Source organism: Lagopus muta, chromosome 5 (genome assembly GCF_023343835.1).
Source record: "Lagopus muta isolate bLagMut1 chromosome 5, bLagMut1 primary, whole genome shotgun sequence".
NCBI lineage: Eukaryota > Metazoa > Chordata > Aves > Galliformes > Phasianidae > Lagopus > Lagopus muta.
The window spans coordinates 54,538,793-54,557,876 of NC_064437.1; the positions used below are offsets into that span (position 1 = coordinate 54,538,793).

Consider the following 19,084-nt stretch of genomic DNA (forward strand, 5'->3'; position numbering starts at 1 on the left):
CCTTTGCTTCACCACATAAAAGAACAGAAAATAGCACTTCTGACAGTTCACTGAAATATTAAGACTCAACTTCAACAGCATTCTACCTACTACTTCAAATGAAAGAGGATTTCCTTATCTATGGACAGAGAGAGATAAATATAATACTACTTTAAAAGTGAGACTGTGGGATACCAATTAGTTATTTCCTGTGTACTCCCATTTCCTCCCACCATTCCCTTCCCAGTCCATGACATTCTCCTCACTGTTCATCCTGCACTTTACTGGGGGAAGGAAGGAAGGCTTACTTTTTATACCCCCAACCCCCACAAAAAAGGCAACAAGCTCTTCTGTATTTTGAGCATGCAGTTTCCAATAACTCTGTAACAGTTACTTTCCTCTTACCTCTTCAGTCTCCCCTGTCTAATGCCTGCTATCTTTTGTCAGTACTGGATTCATTCTCAGCTTGCTGCAGTTGGTTTCAGGAAAACAAAAAAAAACCAACCAAACAAACAAAAAAAACCACACACAGAAAACAAGCTCTCAACCTTGAAGGTTTGTCCAGAACATCCTGTAGAGGTTTTGAGGCTGAATATACTCTTTATTACTTTCTCCCATTTTAACTAAATTGTTCCTGTAAACCTTTACAAGTTACCACCAAACGGATATCAGTTGCTTACAGGTGTGGTGCAAAGGTGGCAAGCAAACTGATTTTGAGCAGCAAGTCAGGCTGAAAGCCTTACTCTTCAAAGAGTGTAAAAAAGCTCCTTTCTGTGTGCTGTCAGTGATCTCTGTACTCTGCACACGATGCTTATACATAGAGAGACAACATGACATGAATATCATGATAGCGTCTTGCATTATTGGGAAACAACAGAGCTTGGATTCCACTTTGTTTCCGTTTTCACACTTAAACCTTAATTTGGGCCTGAAAATCATTATAGCACAACATGCTAGAGCATTGCTGACATATACTCTATCTATTCTCACTCTCCTTTTCTTGCTTGAATCTCCCCAGGAAACACATTTTTCCTCCTGCTGAATTGCAGTCACTCATCAGAAGAAATTTCTAAACTAAGCTATTGACTGCATGATCTTACTAATGAAAGGCTGTTGTTGCTCCGTATGCAAGTTCTCCAGTTTCTTTCTAAATAACCTATAGAAAATTTAGACTATAAACTTTTCCAAGCAACCATATAGTTTGAACCTCTATTTTACTCAGCACATGCATTTCTATAACGCATTTAGTCTTCGCAGTCCATCACTTTTTCCTTATGGCCTCATGTACACTGACGCCTGCCACGTCCCTATAGCCAGCATATAGTATAGAAATAAAAAACCCAAAAGATTAGTCCAACAAATGTTCATGGCTTGCACAAAGACATCACACACTGAGCAATAAACACATACCAGAATTAACGTGCGATACATCGGAATAAGGAGAAGCACTGCTATTCAGTGTCCCTCTCCCAAACAGGAAATATTACAGTAAAGTTTTGTCCTTTTTGGTGCTACAGTTGTCCAACTACTCACTTTGAGTGGCACTTCTCTCAGACATGTATCCCACGGGTACAAACACAGTTCTCGTTGTCTATCATGATCTTTTATACAAAGTAACATTCCTTTCTGCAGCAGAAGCTCTCTCTCCATTTCAGAAACCACTGGGAATTGAACCTGAAATCCTGCAGCTTCCCCGTAGCTCACACACCTCATGACAGCTCCTCCCCTGAGAAGCTCACACCCTTCGTGTACAGCACCACTCTGCCTGCTTCGAGATGCTTCATACATCTTAAGTTCTATTCACAGACCTGTGGGTTCCTGGAGAAAAAGTAAGACCCTTCTCTAGCGCTACTAAAGCACAACTTCTTGTTTCTTCATTTGTTTTCAAGGCCACAAAACAAATCCACCAAAGTCCCACGGTAAGACTTTCCATCCATTTGAGGCTGGGAGAGTGAAACTCACTCCAGCCACTCTGTGGCTGACAAGCACGTGAGCAGCACCCACAGCACAGCCCTGCCTTGCCCTTCCTTGGTTCTGGCAGTCTCCCCAATCTCTGCCATACCCCAAAGCCAAGCCCACTCACTTCCTTCCCCCCCCAAGCAGTCCACTTGTAACCACGTTTGGACCTGTTACAAACCAAAGCTTTGTGGCCTGGTGAGAGGCAAAGACCTTTGCTATTTCCTGTGCTCCTTGCCTCTATACACTCACCACAAATCCCTTCTCCTAGGGTAGAAGTCTTATAATTCTGTACAGGGCACTTAAACCCAGCCCACGGTGTTAGCAGCAGTTCTTTTCTCCTGCAACAAAGACACATCAACCAACTCCATCCAATGCACCTATTTTTCTGTTTGGTTATAAATTTTTTACATGCACATTTACAGCATTAGTAAATACAACGGTTAAAGAGCTGATAAAAATGCTTCAAACCAACTTCTACCTTGCCACAGAATGGTGCATTCCCGTAACTTGTTCTTGAAGTGGCACAGGAAGCCTCTCCATCCCAGGGGTTAATGAATTAGTGACTCATCCTGGCAAAAGTGAGACTTGCCATTATGTCAGGAGTGCTTGCAGCTCCGCACCGTACTGTTGGTGATACGCTGTCACCAAGGAAGATAACAGTGACTTTGTACAACGGAGATCCAAGGGCTGAATGGCCGGCATTGTGGCTACGTGCAGCTCACAATAAACAATCCCGAACAGATAGAAGATGCACAAATGTTTAAGGATTAAAATGACTTTTGCTAAAGCATTGTGACAATGTTTATCGATACAAACAATGCAGAGTCGCAGAAAAACATCATCTTATTCTATGTTTCATTTTAAATGCCATGTAAAATGGCTTTACAACTGTAGTGGTACAGGGAATTCAGTGCTGCCAGCAGTGCAAAAGGCAAGAGAGGCATCAAGTCCACAAGCTTAGGAGAGCAAAATATCCCTTTTGCCACTGTAAAACGTCTCTGAAGAACGGCAATAAAAGCACAGTAAAAGAAAAAAAGAAGTTGGAATTAAATTTTACTATCTGAAATACTCCTCTGGGAAAAAGTTCCGTTTCAAAGGCAAAAACAAAGTTGATACAGCACTTACCTAAGTACAAACAAACAAAAACGGTCTGAATTTGATACTACTTTAGGCAGTACTCTATCCAAATAAAGGCATTTCCTTGACTTCCTTCTATCAATGTTAGCTTTCCTGACCATAGCGAGAACTCAAACAAGACCGTAATCCTCAGACTCCTGGTGCACTTAGCAAGGTATTATCTCAAAAGGAGGAGAGGAACCAAGGAAAGCTGGTGGTCTTCCATCAGGTGCCACTACCTAAAACCAAGCCATTTTCTACATTCCCTCCCATGTGGTCCACCCGGGAGGATGGCCTAGGCTTGCTAGAATAGCTCCTAATTAAACTACCCAAACTATTTGTTCAACAGAACCAGCACAGGCCAATATGTCTTGGCTCCTAATCCTGTATTCACCATGTATCTTTTTCAAAAATGGATAACAGATTAAGAATTGGTCTTCTTCCAAGCCCGGTGAAACAGGAACCATGAGAGAAGTGTCTATTTTAATTCACCTTACAGAGTCTTTTCTCCAGATGTGTTAAGAACCCAAGCTCTTGCAGGAAATTTCCTTAATCAGAAATGAGCTGTTTGGAGTCACCAAGCCGTAGAAGAAGCACCCTGCCAGTAGTTACCTGCAACCAGGCTGCAACTACAACTGAGCTCAAAGCCTTCCTCAAGCTGACTGAATCAGAAGCAGAGCATATCACCTATCCATGGAGGCAGTTTAAGAAGCCTACCAGGCATCTGCTCTTCTCCAAAGCCTGCAGCCACAATACTGGCACCAATCATTTATATGGGAAGCAGCACTTGAACTGCTGTAGTTAACAACCCACTGCATTAAAGTAGCTTAAAGTCCTCCTTGGTCTACTTGACTAGAGCAGGCCACAAACTGGCTGAGGGGGAATTGCTTCATGGTCAGCCATGACTGCCACAGAGAAAGCAAATTGTGGAATGTGGGACAGCTGGGTTTTGTAACCACCTCAGTCATCTGAATTGAACTCATCTGTGCTTGACTCAACACCCTATAGGACAAAAGAGTATTATTCAATTCTTCATGAGCAGCAGAGGCACTTCCAGTACAAGGCAGTTAAAAATGGTTTTCATTATCCAAAGCCACATACAACATTTTTAATTAAGAACAAGCAAAGAAAACCAACATTGTATTATACAACTAGATTCAAGTGAGCTTGAAAGTAAAATCTTTCATTACAGACTATTTCAAACAAAAACTCCAAAACTGAAGCTCCCCCACAGACTTCTAAAACAAAACAAAACCATAATTAAAGAACATTTTCAATACCATTAATAAAAACAATGCACTACCACCAAAATAAATCACTCAAAGAAAGCAGGCTGAGCACTTCCAGTCTCCCCTAACAAACTACCTTCTGCTGCTCACAGACAGCTGTAATCTCACCACAAACACAGTAGTAGTGGCTGCTACTGATAGTCTTCACTTGCTATTTGTATGTTAAAGCTATGAGATAATCATGCTGAAGTACCCTCTTCACCTAATTCTCTAACCTGTCTGGAGTGAGGACAAGAGGAAGTCTATGAAGGCGATTAATTCTCTCTGAAAGCTGTTAATCTCCCATGGTGCTGCTAGAATGAGCTGAGCTGCTGAAAAGACATTCTTTCACTGGGAAAGACGGTTCTCAGCTGTTGGTAAAGTAAAAACAAGCAAAAACAAAAACACCACACATTTTTTTAGCATAAATACTAAGTTTGATGGCTGAAAATAAAGCAGTATAGAAGCTTTGATAGAAAAGGATTCCCAAAAGTCTCTCCGGCAAGTGAACATTTTTTTTGACAGCCACATGTAATTCACTGATCCGACATAAAGGGATATTCAAGTCAGCTAACAAAGCAAAGCAAATAAGGCATCATTCACCCCATTTGAAGGCAACAGGTAGCTTTCCTACGCTGCTACAGCAGCAATAAAGCAGATTCAGTGCTGCTCCTTGAAGGACCATTTTTGAATTTCAGGAATTTGAGCAGAAGTGGCAGGCATTGGTTGCCAGCTGCCTTCCTAAAGCAGTTCACTCCACGCAAGGCTGCCTCAAGCTGGAGAGAAGTTTTCCTGACCATGTTTTACTCCTTCATATCAGTTTATGTATCTGGTGTAAATTAAAAGAGCCTCTGCGTTAGGATCAGAATTGATGTTAATATTCTTCGTGCAGAACATTCTGTTACAACCAAAGACTTCAACATCATTACCCTGGGGTTTGGTTGAGTTGCGCAGATGTGTTAAAATGTTTTCCAAACATTCCCAGTACCTAACAAAGCAGCAGGCTATGGCAGATCTACTTAAAGTTCTGAAAGCAGTTTTAATTCTTCTGTACTGTACAAACAAACATTTAACTATATCAGAACAACATGAGGCTGTGCTCGAGTCCTGGTCTCCAAATAACACAGCTATTGGTACTCGCAAAAGAAATTTAGCCAGAAGAATGCTGAAGTCTCAAACACAAACGGGGCCATCGTGCAACCTGTGAGCATAACTACACGGTGAGATTCACTCCTTTGGAGCTCTTTTGGAAGACTGAGGTCTGCTACTCTGCTTACAAGGAATAATAAAACTAGTTGGAAGTTGACTTCTATTTCTAAACTGGTTACAGTATTTTTGTTTGCATCTTTTCCTTATCTTGTATGCAATTTTTCTCCTTCCAATTACACCTTGTAATGCTTCCTGCGTTTTCTCTCATACTGCGGGAAGTTCAGACTATTAACCCATGTAAGAACCAACTTTTTGTTACACTTATTTTAATGCTCCCTGAGCAAGTTACTTGTTCTTTCAGCTATCATCTAGGAAAAGTATCGAAAGAGTGGTTTTCTACCTTAAAGATGCTGCAATTCCCAGCCCTACAGCCTCTGAATTTCTTTCAGAACTTCCATACCTGAAATCAAGGACAGGATTTCCTACTCAGGACTGGACTGCTCTGACCTACAAAACCAAAAGCTTTCCTAGTAAAGGAATCTATTTGATTTCCTCTTGTTCTTCGGATGCTCAAACTAGAAAGAGATACAGTTCGAAATGCCAAAGGTGAATAATTATTGATAACTTAAGAGCAAATTACTCTGCACAATCTCTTACATTGTGTTCAATGAACTCTGAATGATGTGAAGAGTGCTTTCTTCCCTGCTGAGAAAACCTGGCTCACCTTTCTTTAGCTTCAGCTGCTGAATTCTATTAGGGCTATTAAAAATCCAGACATTCTGTCCTCTATCAAATTTTGGGTTATAAGTTTCTATAACTCTCAGATGATGCTCTGCAATAACAAACATTGTACAAATGTTCCCACTGAGTGCTTTCTAAATGCCATCCCTGAGTTGATACAGAACATCAGCCCTGTGCAGAACAAACCCAGAACTGCACAGTTCTGCAAGAGGACTGCAACTTTAATAGCTTTCCTCTCTATAGAGCAAAGAAGGCTGAACAACTTTCTGGTAATAATTTTTGTCCACCTTTAATAAAATCTCTCTCTGAACCCAGTAGAAAAGTAACAAACAGAAAACCAACACAATTTGAAAGCAAACACCTCACTGTCACAGCTACCCAACAATCGAGTTATTACTATTTCTGACCTCTTGGCATGTGGAAAAACACAACCAAAACATCCTCTTATAAACAGATTAAAGCATTTCCTTAATTGCATTTCAATAGATGCCACTCATGCTTCTGAAAGCCAGTCACTCCTGTGCACAGCATCCAAAACATTATATTACAGCTCAGCCAGAGGCCATAGAAATTATTTTTCCTGTTGTTAATTTTATGGGTCTCTGCTACAAGAAATTCAGTTCAAACTCATGTAATGGGATTGTATGGTTTAATCCATAGATACGGTGTGGTGTATCCTAAAACACAGTTCTGTAGATGGGAGACTAAAGATCCATTCTGACATATTAAAAAAGAAAAAAGAAAAAAGGTTCTGGGGATTCGAAATAAAAAAATGCATCACATCACAACACTGTTTTCTCCTCACCAGGTCCCAGTGTCCAAAGTTTGTGTATGCTACTGTGAAACACACAATAGCTGCTATTTGCCTTAACAATCCACACATTGCAGTAACAGCATATGCAGCTGTAGTATTGAGCAGAATTGCTACAAAAAGCCAATTTATATTCCTCAACTTACAGTAATTGGTTTTTTTTGCTTCAAAAAAGATCAGAATTGCACAAATGTCCGCAGAAATCCAGCTTAAGGTCCAGAACCTTGTACAAGCAGAAACTGCTTTAAACATGACTGCAACATAAAAATGACATCATTTATCAGTGAAAAGCTATACTGTTTGCTCAGTAAACTCATTTCAAAGTCAAGCTTTGCGTCAGTGAACAGCTGATCTCACTGCAGCACTAAGGCCTGAACAGCAGGCTTCACACCAAAGCTCACTCCTCGATGAGTCTCACAACCCAGCATTACCCACCATCAGCATCCAATCAGTAGCAAAATATGTACCTTGGACAAAACATCTCATTAGCAAGACAAGTAGCTTAGATAAAGTGTCATGAGAGTGTATTAACCTTTCCCTGTGTAGAAGCACACTATCAAGGCCTATTAGTACACAAACTCCCTTGGTTCCTCCTCAAGCCTTGGCCAGGCTGGAGGTAGAATCCAAAGGGAGAATGAAAGCAGATTTTCCCACCTAATTATCACTTAAACTGGCTTATTCAACAATATGAAAGCTGCACCCTCTTGCAGTGAAGTTGGAGACCTCACCGTTGAGCAGATGCACTGCACAGGACCTCCCAGTGGCTCAGGAAGGTTCTCCAAATGCACACTGCAAACAGGGCTGCCCAGTGACTGTGAAAGTGTGAGGGCAGTAGGTGATGCATCCTTCTTGATCATTATCACTGCCCTCCTTTAGCAATGGTGAGCTGCACTGCTTTGCTCTGTATTATTCTTGCTGTATTGTTTCACTTACTATTTCATCGCCTTAAACTTAAGTGAAGATAAACACACTTCAAGTTGATGCCTGTGACCTTTGTGCTGACCCTGTCCACTGGCAAAATGATCTGACATGCAAATAACAGACATGTTTGTGGTATTACCACACGGCAAGGTCTCCCCAGGATACCACTAACCACTCAGTGCCTTCCAGTCCTTTGTGTCAGACTGTCAGATTTTGCAAAACGCTCCCTCCTTTCAGTGAGGTGTATTTTTAATAATATATGAAGAAGGCATAATAAGCATCCTGCCTGTGCTACTGTGTAACCAGAATTGGATTTGCTGCCATAATATCAATTAAAAAATTACAATAACTCCTATTACAGAACAACTCGTTCCATGCTAAGATTCCAGAGGTGATCAGGATCATGAGAGAACACAATGTCTGCTCTGGAAAACGATTCCTGGGAAACAGAGGACAAAATTCAGGATTTGCAGAAAGAAAAGCAGCAATACGTGTGGATTTTTTGTTCAGACATTTTCGTGCCAGTATTGACTGAGATGCAAAGCTATCTTTATCCCTTAATAAATTTCTAATCCTAGCCGCTATGTGAACCAATGCAAATTTGAAAGCCACAAGCAAAAAGAACAAATCAGCTCGTGACTGCCATGCAAGAGGCAAGGGGCTCATTAAGTCTGGAGGAAGGCAAACACGGAAGCATTTGTAATGCATGCTTTCATGTGACTTAACCAAAGCTTCTAACAGCCATCAGACCAACGGGGCTCTGCAAGTTTTAAATACTTTGCCTTGCATTCACGTACAGTTTTGATCAAATAGTTTCTCCTTTTAAAAAAAAAAATTATCTCAAGTGATTAAAACACTTGAAAGACACCAATATAGCCAAGAGTGTAGTATTTTAACTGCATATGTTTATCTTTAAATCAATTCTTCAGATGGACTCATCTGTGTAGTTCTGTGAGGTCATTAAAGTCACCGACACATGGAGTGAACAAATTTAGAATAAGAACTGTACTTTAAAAATAATTATTTATCTGCAATGCAGAATATTTTAATACAGAATTACAACTAATTAGTTAATCAGAATTAATACTACCCAGAAATTTACATTTTGGGTATTCTCAAGTTAAACGTAAAGTGGAAACCATCTGACCATCTCATCTTTATCATGAAAGAGGACCTGAAATTTTACCTGCAGCAGTCAATCAATAGAGACTCAGCTACATATGTTGACATTTTCCATTAAAACTAAGGCGTAATTCTGCTAAGTAGAAAAGCCCAACTTATCCCTCACATTACGTGTGTGAGCTTGGCTGTCCTTCAGGGCATTCATCTCAAAGGTGTGTTTGTAGCACAGCAGCTGGCAGCAAGAAGGCAAACTTCCTTTTTGTACTCTAAACTTCAGGTAGCATCTTAAAGAATGAATATATTTCACCCTCTGTTCTTCCCCATTGACCATCAATTTTTCTCAGATCAAAACTGGATTAAACGAATCTGAATCCTGACATTTGAACGCACAACTTCCTTACTGCAAGTAATACCAATATGCTGAAACTCTCAAATGCTGTACGTGTCTATGGCAATTCTCAGATTGCCCATGGAAGTGCCCTACTGCCTATTTTCTGTGGAAGTGCATCAAAAGCAGGAGCATTGTAGGGTATCATCTCCAGGTTACTGACAAGAGGCCTGAGGAGCCACTGCAGCTGATGAGGTATAAGCAAATGGCTAAAAAAATTCTTCTCTACTTCTGGTAACAAGCAACTATTGTTCATATGTGTGCTACACATGACCAAATGATTGCTATTACTCATGTCAGAGAAGGCCATAAAGTGCTGAACACAGAACTGAATCTCAGGCTTTTCTGTTCAAGAGGACTTGTTTCCACATGTTCCATGCAGAACAAACACACACCTCCCTAAGCTACAGATCTACCAGCAGTACATTAAATAGAAGGGCTGAAGAACATTATGTATGATACAAAGTCTCCCCTCTCAATGCTTCCAACAAACCGGCAAGATGACTTAATGCTTCTTGAAGGAAAATGCATCAGCCTTTTGGCCACCTTCTTATGTCAAAAAGGAACAAAAGAGTCTTTAGTAAACTGCACGTAAACACGAATTATTAACTAATGATACTCCTAATGACAGTTCCTCTGTACTTGACCATCACTAAGTAGAATATTAAGACACAGGAATCAGGTACAGTAGGAAAAGTGAATGACTGATGAAATGGGAGAAAAGATCAGGTATGGACGAGTCACCAGAACACTTCCATAAGCTAAATGTTGTCATACAGTTAATAAAACTATGGCAGTACAAGATGAAGCATCAAACTTCATTCCATGCAATCCCCAACTCCAAGGGACAGGCAGCAGATTCAGCAGGAAGCAAAGCAGACTTTGGGAATGACTTCAGAGACAGACACTGGACAGATGAGATCTTGGCAAAAAATCAAGAATACAAGAAAGGAAGTTAGAAAGAAATGTCAAGCATTAAATAGAAAGATCTAGAAGTTAACACCATAGAGCTTACAATTGAAATGAGTACCTTACACAAGAGACATCACTAATACCAAGAACAAAAGAGAGCAGAAGATACAGTCTACAGAAGAACGTCTGCATGCAACTGGAAAGTATCAACAAAAAGAGCACATACATCAAGTAAATAAAACAGAGGAGACAGCAGCAGGTGCCAAGGGTGGCAGACAGAGCAGAACATACAAAACAAGAAGCACGTCTGGGATTAAGCCACAAACAAATCACCTGTGACCTCTGAGCAGTTCAGTCAACTCAAACATCAGAAGGAAGGTCGGAGGAGATCAGTGAAAGTGTGGGTGGACATAAACTCAAGGCAGTACAAAAATACACCACTAAATATTTTGAAAGAACTGAGAACAGGAGGCAGGACTGCAGTTAAAGGGCAACTTATACTGTGAAGAACACATTTCTAATTAGATTTCTGAAACAAGCACGTATTTCCAATGAAGAGAAAAGGAATAAAAGTAGTTCACACAAAATAGAGGCAGAACCTAAGGGGGGGGTTTACAAACAGCAGCAAGCGTAAGCAATTAAGTTAAGAGGAAAGGATGGTGACACTCAGCAGCAGAAAGTAGGTAGGAGACTTCTAAATCTTAAGAAGGATTGGAGGAAGGAGTTACAGCTATTTTTAAGCCCACTGGTTTGAAGCACAGCTAACACAGTTATTCAACATCAGCACACTCTGACATTTTAAGGAAGCACTGCATTTCCAAAATGCATTGTTTTAAATTCCTGCAGGAGAAATTTTAATGTACTTATAATTCACTTTTACCTTTTTATCCCTGCCATCTGGAAACAGTTATGGCTGTTAAAACCTTCCGCTACCAGGAGAGAAGAGGAGGGAAAACAAAACAGAAAAAAACAAGCAGGTTTCATACAGCCTCCTCCATACCAGGAAGTCAATGCAAATTGGGAATGATTTGCTACCAGCTGTTAACCTTCACCTGAGAGCTTATTTTAGGATTGAGTGGCAAGCTGTAGCTGTAGAACACAAGAGTGAGGGGGAAACAGAAAACTGCAGCTCGTTCCCATTTGCAGTTACAATGTTTAAACCTCAAATTACTTAGCCAAAAAAAAAAAAAAAAAAAAAAAAAGTAAAAAAGTAAAAAGCAAAACTTTATCACCAGATTAATTGTTCATTTGTTGTGTCAGCCTCTCACCTTATATTTTCAATGTTATACCAGTTAAAAGCTTGTGGTATGGAGCCCATCTTTAGGAAAGTCTAAAACATCACATCTAACATTAATTGTTAGGACAATCCTGCCCTTGTTCTGCCCCAATCTGAACCCATTTGACACACGTGTTAAAAGCAAACTGATACATAATAGAGATGCTGTACGTGAACTTTGTGCAGTACAAAAAAACACTTCACATTGCCAACAGAGCTGAGATAGAACACAGCCCTAACATCCCAGCAACCTCACTGCCAGGACTCTCAAAGAGCAAACTCAATTATGCTCATTCACATATAGCTCCAGAGCTTTTCTTAGTTTGGCATTCACGTCCTGTTACTGTTACAAACTCCGACATCATACCCACGTGCACCTTCTGCTGCACCTGAGACACCCCTGGAGCTAAAGAAAAGCTGATCCTGCCTCAATACCAGGATTTCATAATATGGCTGTCAGACTCCCTTTTTCCCCTGTCCTCATCAATCACTTTAAGTAACTAGATGCACTAGATTCACCCCTAAGCATTTTTTATCCAAGAGCAATTTAAAATAAAAAACGTGTGTGTTATTAAACTTATTATTTTAACATCCAAATCAAAGCTATCTTCCCACCTGAATGAGTACCAAGAAAATAGTTATCAGAGGGAGGAAAAGGAAATTGCATTTTAAAAACAGAGATTCCACAAGCTAAGTTGGCTCTGGCAACAAGGAAAAAACCTTATCAGTTACTTCCTCCTCCCTTATTGTAGTCAAACTATTTGCATGAAACTTCTAAATGAAGTTCATATGGGCAGCAAGCCAGCCAAATCATTAAGGTGAGAAGAAAACAGCTCATCTGCGTGCAGTTGGTTCTTGGCATTAGCTTTACACGTGTGGACAGCTTGTTCTTGAGCACCATGGAACGACTTGGGTTGGAAGGGACCTCAAGGATCTTCAAGTTCTAACCCCTGCCACAAGCAGGGTTGCCAGCTGCTAGATCAAGTTGCTGGGGCCCCATCCAACCTGGCCTCACAACATGCGTCCCAGCTGCTGACACCAAGGAACCACAGAGCTGAATACCGTGTTTTAATAACCCTGATCGCTACACCAAATCAGGACTGCTATCAAGTTAACAAGGGCATTTGACACAAAGCTGTCACTTCACGGCCATCTTGCTCTGTGGAGGGGACAGTGCACAGCACTGCACCTTCCTGTGCATCACAGATACTATCAGCACCAACCAACCACCAATTGTTCACAATGCAGCGCATTCTTAAAAAGCTTCTACTCCAGCATCATTCAGACACCAAAACCATTGCAAGACATGACCAAAAGTTCAATACTGGGCCTCTGTTATGCTCTTACTTCCTTCTGAGAAACCTTTCTTTTTTTGTTAGTTTAGCACAAATACCTGCACAATCCCCTTTCTGAAATCCTGTTCTCGGCCAGCCCAGCAGCTTCTAGTCCATAAAGTCATGCTTCTTTCAGTGAGGCTGCCTACGCTTCCACAGTCCTCATAACTGTATCTCAGTGCTCTATCATTGTCACGCATAGACTACCTTCTTGAGATAGCAAACTATTATCATGCTAATAAAATGGTCTGAGGAATGAGAAGCACCGGAGGCCTGATCTTTAGAAGCTTTTAATGCGCTGTTTAAATTAAAGGTAACCAGAGGCACTCAGGTTGAGGTGAGGTTAAGGTGTTCAGTGACTCTCACACACTGTATGTCTCACCGCTAGGTCTCTTAAGTCTCAAATCATTGCCTTGACTGCAAAATCAACTCGCTACATCTTGCCATAGCCTAAACCTTGCCTCCAAGATATCTGCTAAACCTCACAGAATAGCAAATGTACATAAAAACACGACACCCTACAATGACCGAATGCTGCAGCAAACGGGTAGCACAAGCAAGTTTCCCAAGGTCGCCTTTCTCCATTAGACGAAGCTCAGGTGCCCAGCAGGCCTCTGCATAGCTCTGAGCGGGCAATGAGGGCTCACCGCGCCGCCTAAGGAGCTGCCCGCGCCAACAGGAAGGCTTCTGCCCTGCAAGCAGCCGTCCTTCATGCAGGAAACGCAACCCGTGGGGCCGGGAACCTTCCGTACAGGAGGCAACCAGCAAAAACCAACGGGGTGCTTGGGAGAAAGACCCGGCCCCATCCCACCAGCCCCTCCCTTAAGGGCTCTTCGGCAAACAAACAGCTCTCGTTCGTTGCCCAGCTGCGAGTACAGGGCTGGCCACCGAGATACAAATAAGGAAGTAAAGAAGAAGAACCTCCTCGAGCGCTCGACTCCTGCACCCTGGGAAGCGCGAGGAAAGCAGAGGGCGGGCCCTTCCTCCATCTTAGGCGCAGACACAACTTACCCGCCGGACGCCTCGGCGCGCTGCTATTGGCGCGCTCCGCCACCGCCTCGTCACGTGGATAGACGAACCCACCTCCTCACCCCGCTGTTGCCGGCGCGCAGCTGTTGGGGGTGGCGGCGGCGGCGGCAGTGGAATGGCGTTTGCGCATGCGCCGGAGGAGTCGTGGCGGGGCGGGCGGGGCGAGGCGGTTCCGGGAGCGCGGGAAGCGGGCGGGAGAATGGGGTGCGCACGCGCCGGCGGCAGGAGGAGGGGGAGGTGCCGGGACCCGCACTGCCCCGCCCCGCAGGAAACGGCGCCGCCCGGGCAGCGCTACGCGAGAGGGCGGGGAGGGGCGGCCGGGGCGGGAGGGATAGCGAGGCGAGGGGAGCGCCGGCCGCTTCCGCGCCGTCACTCCGGGACACCGCGGGCCTGTCGCTCCGGCCAGACAGCGGGCCGGCGGCGGGGCAGTCCTTCTCCTGTCCTCCTCGTCCTCTTCATCCCGCGGGGCGGCGGCGATCGCTCGGCCCGTCTTCTCCTCACGCTCCGTGTCAAGCGCGCAGCCCAGCACTTGTTGCCGACGCGATGGGCGCCGGGAGCCCGGTCGTTGCCGCTCGGTAGGCGCTGAGCGAGGCCCTCCCCCGGCGCCTCGGCTCGGATCGGCTGGGCTCATCCCATCCCTCGGAGCGGCCGCGAGGGCGGCGCCCAAGGCGCCGGGCGGCCCCGGCTGCGAGCGGCCCGGCCGGGAGAGGCGCGCCGAGGGACCCCGGCGGCCGCCTCCCATCGCCGCCTGCAGGCCGGCCCCGCGGCGGGAGGAAAGATGTCTTTCTTCAACTTTCGGAAGATCTTCAAGCTGGGCGGCGAGAAAAAAAAGAAGCAGTACGAGCACGTCAAGAGAGACCTGAACCCGGAGGAGTTCTGGGAGATCATAGGAGAGCTGGGCGACGGGGCTTTCGGCAAAGTGTTCAAGGTAAGGGCGCCTGGGAGCTGAGCGGCGGCTAGCGCTGAGATGCGCTGAGCTCCCGCAGGTGCGCGCCGCGCCCGGCCCGGGTGCGAGTGACGGGACGGAGCTTCCGCAGCGTCCGGGGACTAAAGATAGAAAAGGCCCCGTGAGCTCATCGGCCGCTGCACCCCGCCCTCCTCGAGTCGTGCGCTTCGCCCGTGTTTTGGTCCCGCGTGCTGATGGCTTCCGTTCTGCTCGGCTGAAGGGCTCCCGAGTGTGAAGTTGGTGGTGGTTTTTTTTTTGTTTTGTTTCGTACGTTTCTGTACGGGAGGAAGGCTGTGGATGTAAAAGCGGCTTGTGCCCCCGTGCATTGCTTATAGGGCCGAGCTCATGTTGCTCTTAATGGGCCTTCTCCTATCTTGTTCCTTACGGAACAGAGTTAAAAGGTCGTGTTACCCCGGTGTCCTTATGTGGCTGAATTCCTGTATTTCCTTACAGCTTTTTTCCTTTGTTTCATCATTAAAGGGGTATTTCCAAGGTTTGTCATGTGGGGTTTCTCAAACTAGGCAGTGTGAAATGAAAATAGATTCAATGCTGTAGGTCTGGTGAGACCGAAGCTTTCAGACCAAACCTTCAGCTAATTATTTTTTCTGAATGGAGATTGCTGCTCCACATTGGGTTTAGAGATAGCATGGAATGAGTGTCATGGAGGGCGAGCCTGAGAGAGCCAGGGAGCTGACAGGGATTGAGACCCCAGAGCAGGTTCTCGAGACTGGACAAGCCGGCATGAGCATACAGCACTTGCAGTGTTTCTGAAGGCTAATTTGGTCAAGAAACGTTTATTTTTAGAGTACTGTGCTTGAGAGCCAATGAAATCTGGGTACAGAGCTTGCACTCAGAAAACTTGTGCTATTTTTTGTATGTCTATTTTAAGTTTTATTGTATCCTGGTGTTACCTATTTGTAAGTTTGGGCAGAAGTGTGTTGGCACTGAGAATTCCAAATGCTGGGTGTTTTTTTCCCCCCTAGGAGTTTCTGTCTGTATTGCATATTAAGAGTATCTAGTTTATTTTGATGGCTGTGTAAGGCATAGTCTGGGTGTCAGCGTGGAAGATCAAAGATTTCTTTACTAAAAGGACTGCGAAATAAGACTGAAGCTGCTACATCACAAAGCTCAGTGACTTTAAAAGAATAACGTTGTCTCTAAGAGCATTTGCAGAGTGCTCGAGTTTTTCTTGAAACTTCACATGGAGTTTTGATTCCCTTCCTGTCCCTATTATGCTCTGTGCCATAGAGACGACTGGGGGAGCTTTAGAGAAGCAGCACTGAGTGTGTTCTCCCCCACCTCCACGTGCGTTTCCTCTCCTCTCCCCACCCCTCGTCTCTGGGTGTTTGTAGGCCTGTCAGTCTGGGTACCCAGCTGCGGGTGAAGGTGTCTGAGCAAGAGAAAGCTTTTTCCTTCCAGTGCGCTTCGTGCACCACAGAACTTTCAAGTTGGGGACTTATATTTGGCTGTGAAATGACACAGTGTGAAGTGGTCATCTTGTATTTTTTGAAATTAAACCCTCTTTTAAAAACTGTGATAGTAAGAATTACTCATGCGGTTACATAGCTAAACTTGGTGAATGCAGCACGTGTGAGTGCTGACATTGGTATTGAATGCTCCCACAAAATGTTCCCCTTCAGAAAAAGAGTCCTGCATTTGTTTTGCTTCCATCCAGTTTGAGGACAAAGGATTGCAGGCAGGCACTAACTGTACTTGTTTTCCTGCATCTGAGCATGCTTGGCGAGGGACTGTTTCGAAAGCAAGGGTGTGTTACAGTGTTCTTTCTTGGATATACGCCTCTGTTGAGAAACTGCTCTCATAACCTGTTTGATACCTTTTCAAATTTTGGAGTCAAAACTGTTACCCAGAGCAGAGCTGTTCATTTGGAAAGACTTTGTGCTTAAATAAAGCAAAAAAGATAATACTAATGCCAGCTGCACCTGACAAAAGTAAATCCCTTTGTGTATTATAAAGACTGGAAGCATTCCCTGAAACGTGCTTCATGAACGTGCCTCAGTAGCTTAATCATCTCCATTTCCCATTCCTGTAAGTGGTTAATGGGGTATGAATGACTTCTGCCAAAAAAACAGTGGGAGCACTTTTAGCTGCAGCCTGGTTAGGGGAGGTGATTCAGGAGGCTGCTCTGGAGTCACCAGCCAAACAGTGACTGGGTGTCAGAAGAGATTTCTGCACACTGCCACCTCTCTCTTTCCTTCAGGAGTAAAATCAGGTTTAGTTGTTTGGCAGTGTTCTTTTTCTGGTTACTCCCAAACTGGAAAATGAATGGGAACCAGTCCGTCTGTTGGTATGGAGAGGTGTGCTGTGTTCCTTGCTGTAACTCTGTAAATGGGACCCGCAGAGGTGAAAATATCTTTGTAATTAAGATCATAGGAGTCACTGTGTGATTATCCTTGCCCTCAGTGTTTTAGACACACACACAATAAAATACACTGTCAGATAGATGAGGCTCTGTATGTGTAAGTTCTCAGTAAGCCATGGGTTGCATGGCTTGTTTTTTTTCCTGGAAAAGTATTTGGTTTAGTTGTGAGGCTGGCTGGGATGGAAGCATCAAATATTTAAATAAAAGCTCAATACCAACTTTTAAGCTGCCCTGACACTCTCATGAAGCTGCCTGATCGTTTTGTTGACATTAGACACGCTGTGCCTTGTGAGATGGGGTTGTATGCACAAGCCTTAAAGGGCACTGAAGGCTTGTGATTTGTTTCCTTCTTCCCAATCAAATAGGAGACTCATGCTGACTTTTGTAATAGCTAAATTACAAGAAGAGCTTATTTCTTCTCAAGCTGTTCTCATTTTCTGAGGCTTGCTTAGCTCTTGCAACTCATGCATTTGTGTTCACCAACTTCTGAACAATGTTTAGAAGTACTGTTACTTACTCCAAAGCCTTTCAACTCTCGTTGCATGCCCCTCTTGTGTTTGGAGGGGCTGCCTCACTGCAGACTGCCAATAGCAGAGGCTCACTGCTGTGCAGCACGCAGCATTTGGCCCTTCTCAGCATCTTCAGAGGTTTTCAGACTGTTTTCTTTTTTGGTCTCAGCTAATGAATAATGGGGTATTTTTTTGTCCTTCGTTTTCCGCACTCTTACAGTTTTTCATTATGAGGTGATGGCCCTTATAAGGAGAATGTTGAGGTTACTTATTATGGACTTTGTCTTTTTTTTAAGTGCAGGTTGTGAATTATTTAGAATTCTTGACTGGAGTTTTGGGGTTCTGAAAGCCACTGGAGAAGCAGAGATTTCAGTTTGTATTGGGAGTTGCATATCTATCAAACAGCTCATTTTATTTTAAAGATTAGAAAATCTTATTTGATAAAGCCTGTGGAGGGAAGGGAAGGGCAGGTTTAGGCTTCTAATGTTCAAATTAATGGTAACCGCTTGCTGTGGAAATGAGTTACATTATTATACCATGTTACATTACTGTGCTTTATATTGGTCTATATGTATCAAATGCCAGTTCAGTGTGTGTAGCAAAGATTGCTTTAAGGTAAATCAGTGTAAGTAACTGTTGAACTGCAGTCGTTCCAAGGAGCCACATGAAGTCTCAGCGGTTTCAAGCTGCTCTCTCCCAGCACAGAAGTTCGTGTTCTGATGGTGCAAGAACAGCCCTTCAAAATGCCCAACATGCTCTGCAGCTTGCTGAAGCTCCTGGCTGAGAATCTTTATTGTACAGTCGCGCATAACTGATTGAAGTGCAGATATCTTCCTGAGTTAACATTCCAAGAAAAATAAAATGCTTGAACTGTATTTCAGTGAAATCTGCCAGCAGGTTTATTTTGGTGCTATGAGTGCTGTGCACCCCAGTGTAAGAGCACTTGTGTTGCAGAGAGACATCGGTTGCGTTGAGTTGGTGTGAGCTCTGAGCCCTTCTCTGAAGATACTCCTCCAAGAAATCTGTGGTCTTTTGGCTGTCGTTGTGATAATTATGGGTACCATCTGTACAAATATACTGATTTCAGGTCTTCTGGGGGAACACACAGTAGCAGAATATACAACGGTACACAGTATAAGATACGAAGTACCCTATGTGTTTATAGGGAAAATACATGGTATGCATACACACTTGCTTGGGCATTCTTGGGTTTTTATGACAAGGCTCTTCTTAGTTGCCTGATC

The 19,084-nt window shown here is 43.6% G+C and overlaps 3 protein-coding genes across 9 annotated transcripts in view; 1 reads left to right on the plus strand and 2 right to left on the minus strand.

Moving 5' to 3' along the window:
• The window catches only part of STN1 (STN1 subunit of CST complex), a 41,946-nt gene extending 27,780 nt beyond the window's left edge, over nucleotides 1-14,166 (minus strand). The window contains exon 1 of one of the 4 annotated variants that reach the window (XM_048947190.1): nucleotides 13,988-14,166. Coding sequence is in view for 1 of the 4 variants with exons in the window: in XM_048947188.1 (XP_048803145.1) it covers nucleotides 13,624-13,782 (159 nt within the window). In the remaining 3 variants the exon portion in view is untranslated. Of the gene's footprint in view, nucleotides 1-11,246; nucleotides 11,364-13,623; nucleotides 13,808-13,897 lie in introns of those variants that run through there. The other 3 variants (XM_048947189.1, XM_048947188.1, XM_048947191.1) reach the window with 3 other exon arrangements.
• LOC125693688 (serine/arginine repetitive matrix protein 1-like) lies at nucleotides 13,799-14,747 on the minus strand. Its single transcript, XM_048945882.1, is given in 4 exon segments — nucleotides 13,799-13,923; nucleotides 13,988-14,052; nucleotides 14,054-14,097; nucleotides 14,100-14,747. Coding segments are annotated over 4 exon segments (882 nt in total).
• The window catches only part of SLK (STE20 like kinase), a 46,171-nt gene continuing 41,776 nt past the window's right edge, over nucleotides 14,690-19,084 (plus strand). For 2 of the 4 annotated variants that reach the window (XM_048947183.1, XM_048947184.1), the window contains exon 1: nucleotides 14,690-14,933. In XM_048947183.1, coding sequence (XP_048803140.1) covers nucleotides 14,784-14,933 — 150 coding nt within the window. In that variant the 5' untranslated portion in view covers nucleotides 14,690-14,783. Of the gene's footprint in view, nucleotides 14,934-15,096; nucleotides 15,188-19,084 lie in introns of those variants that run through there. The other 2 variants (XM_048947186.1, XM_048947187.1) reach the window with 2 other exon arrangements.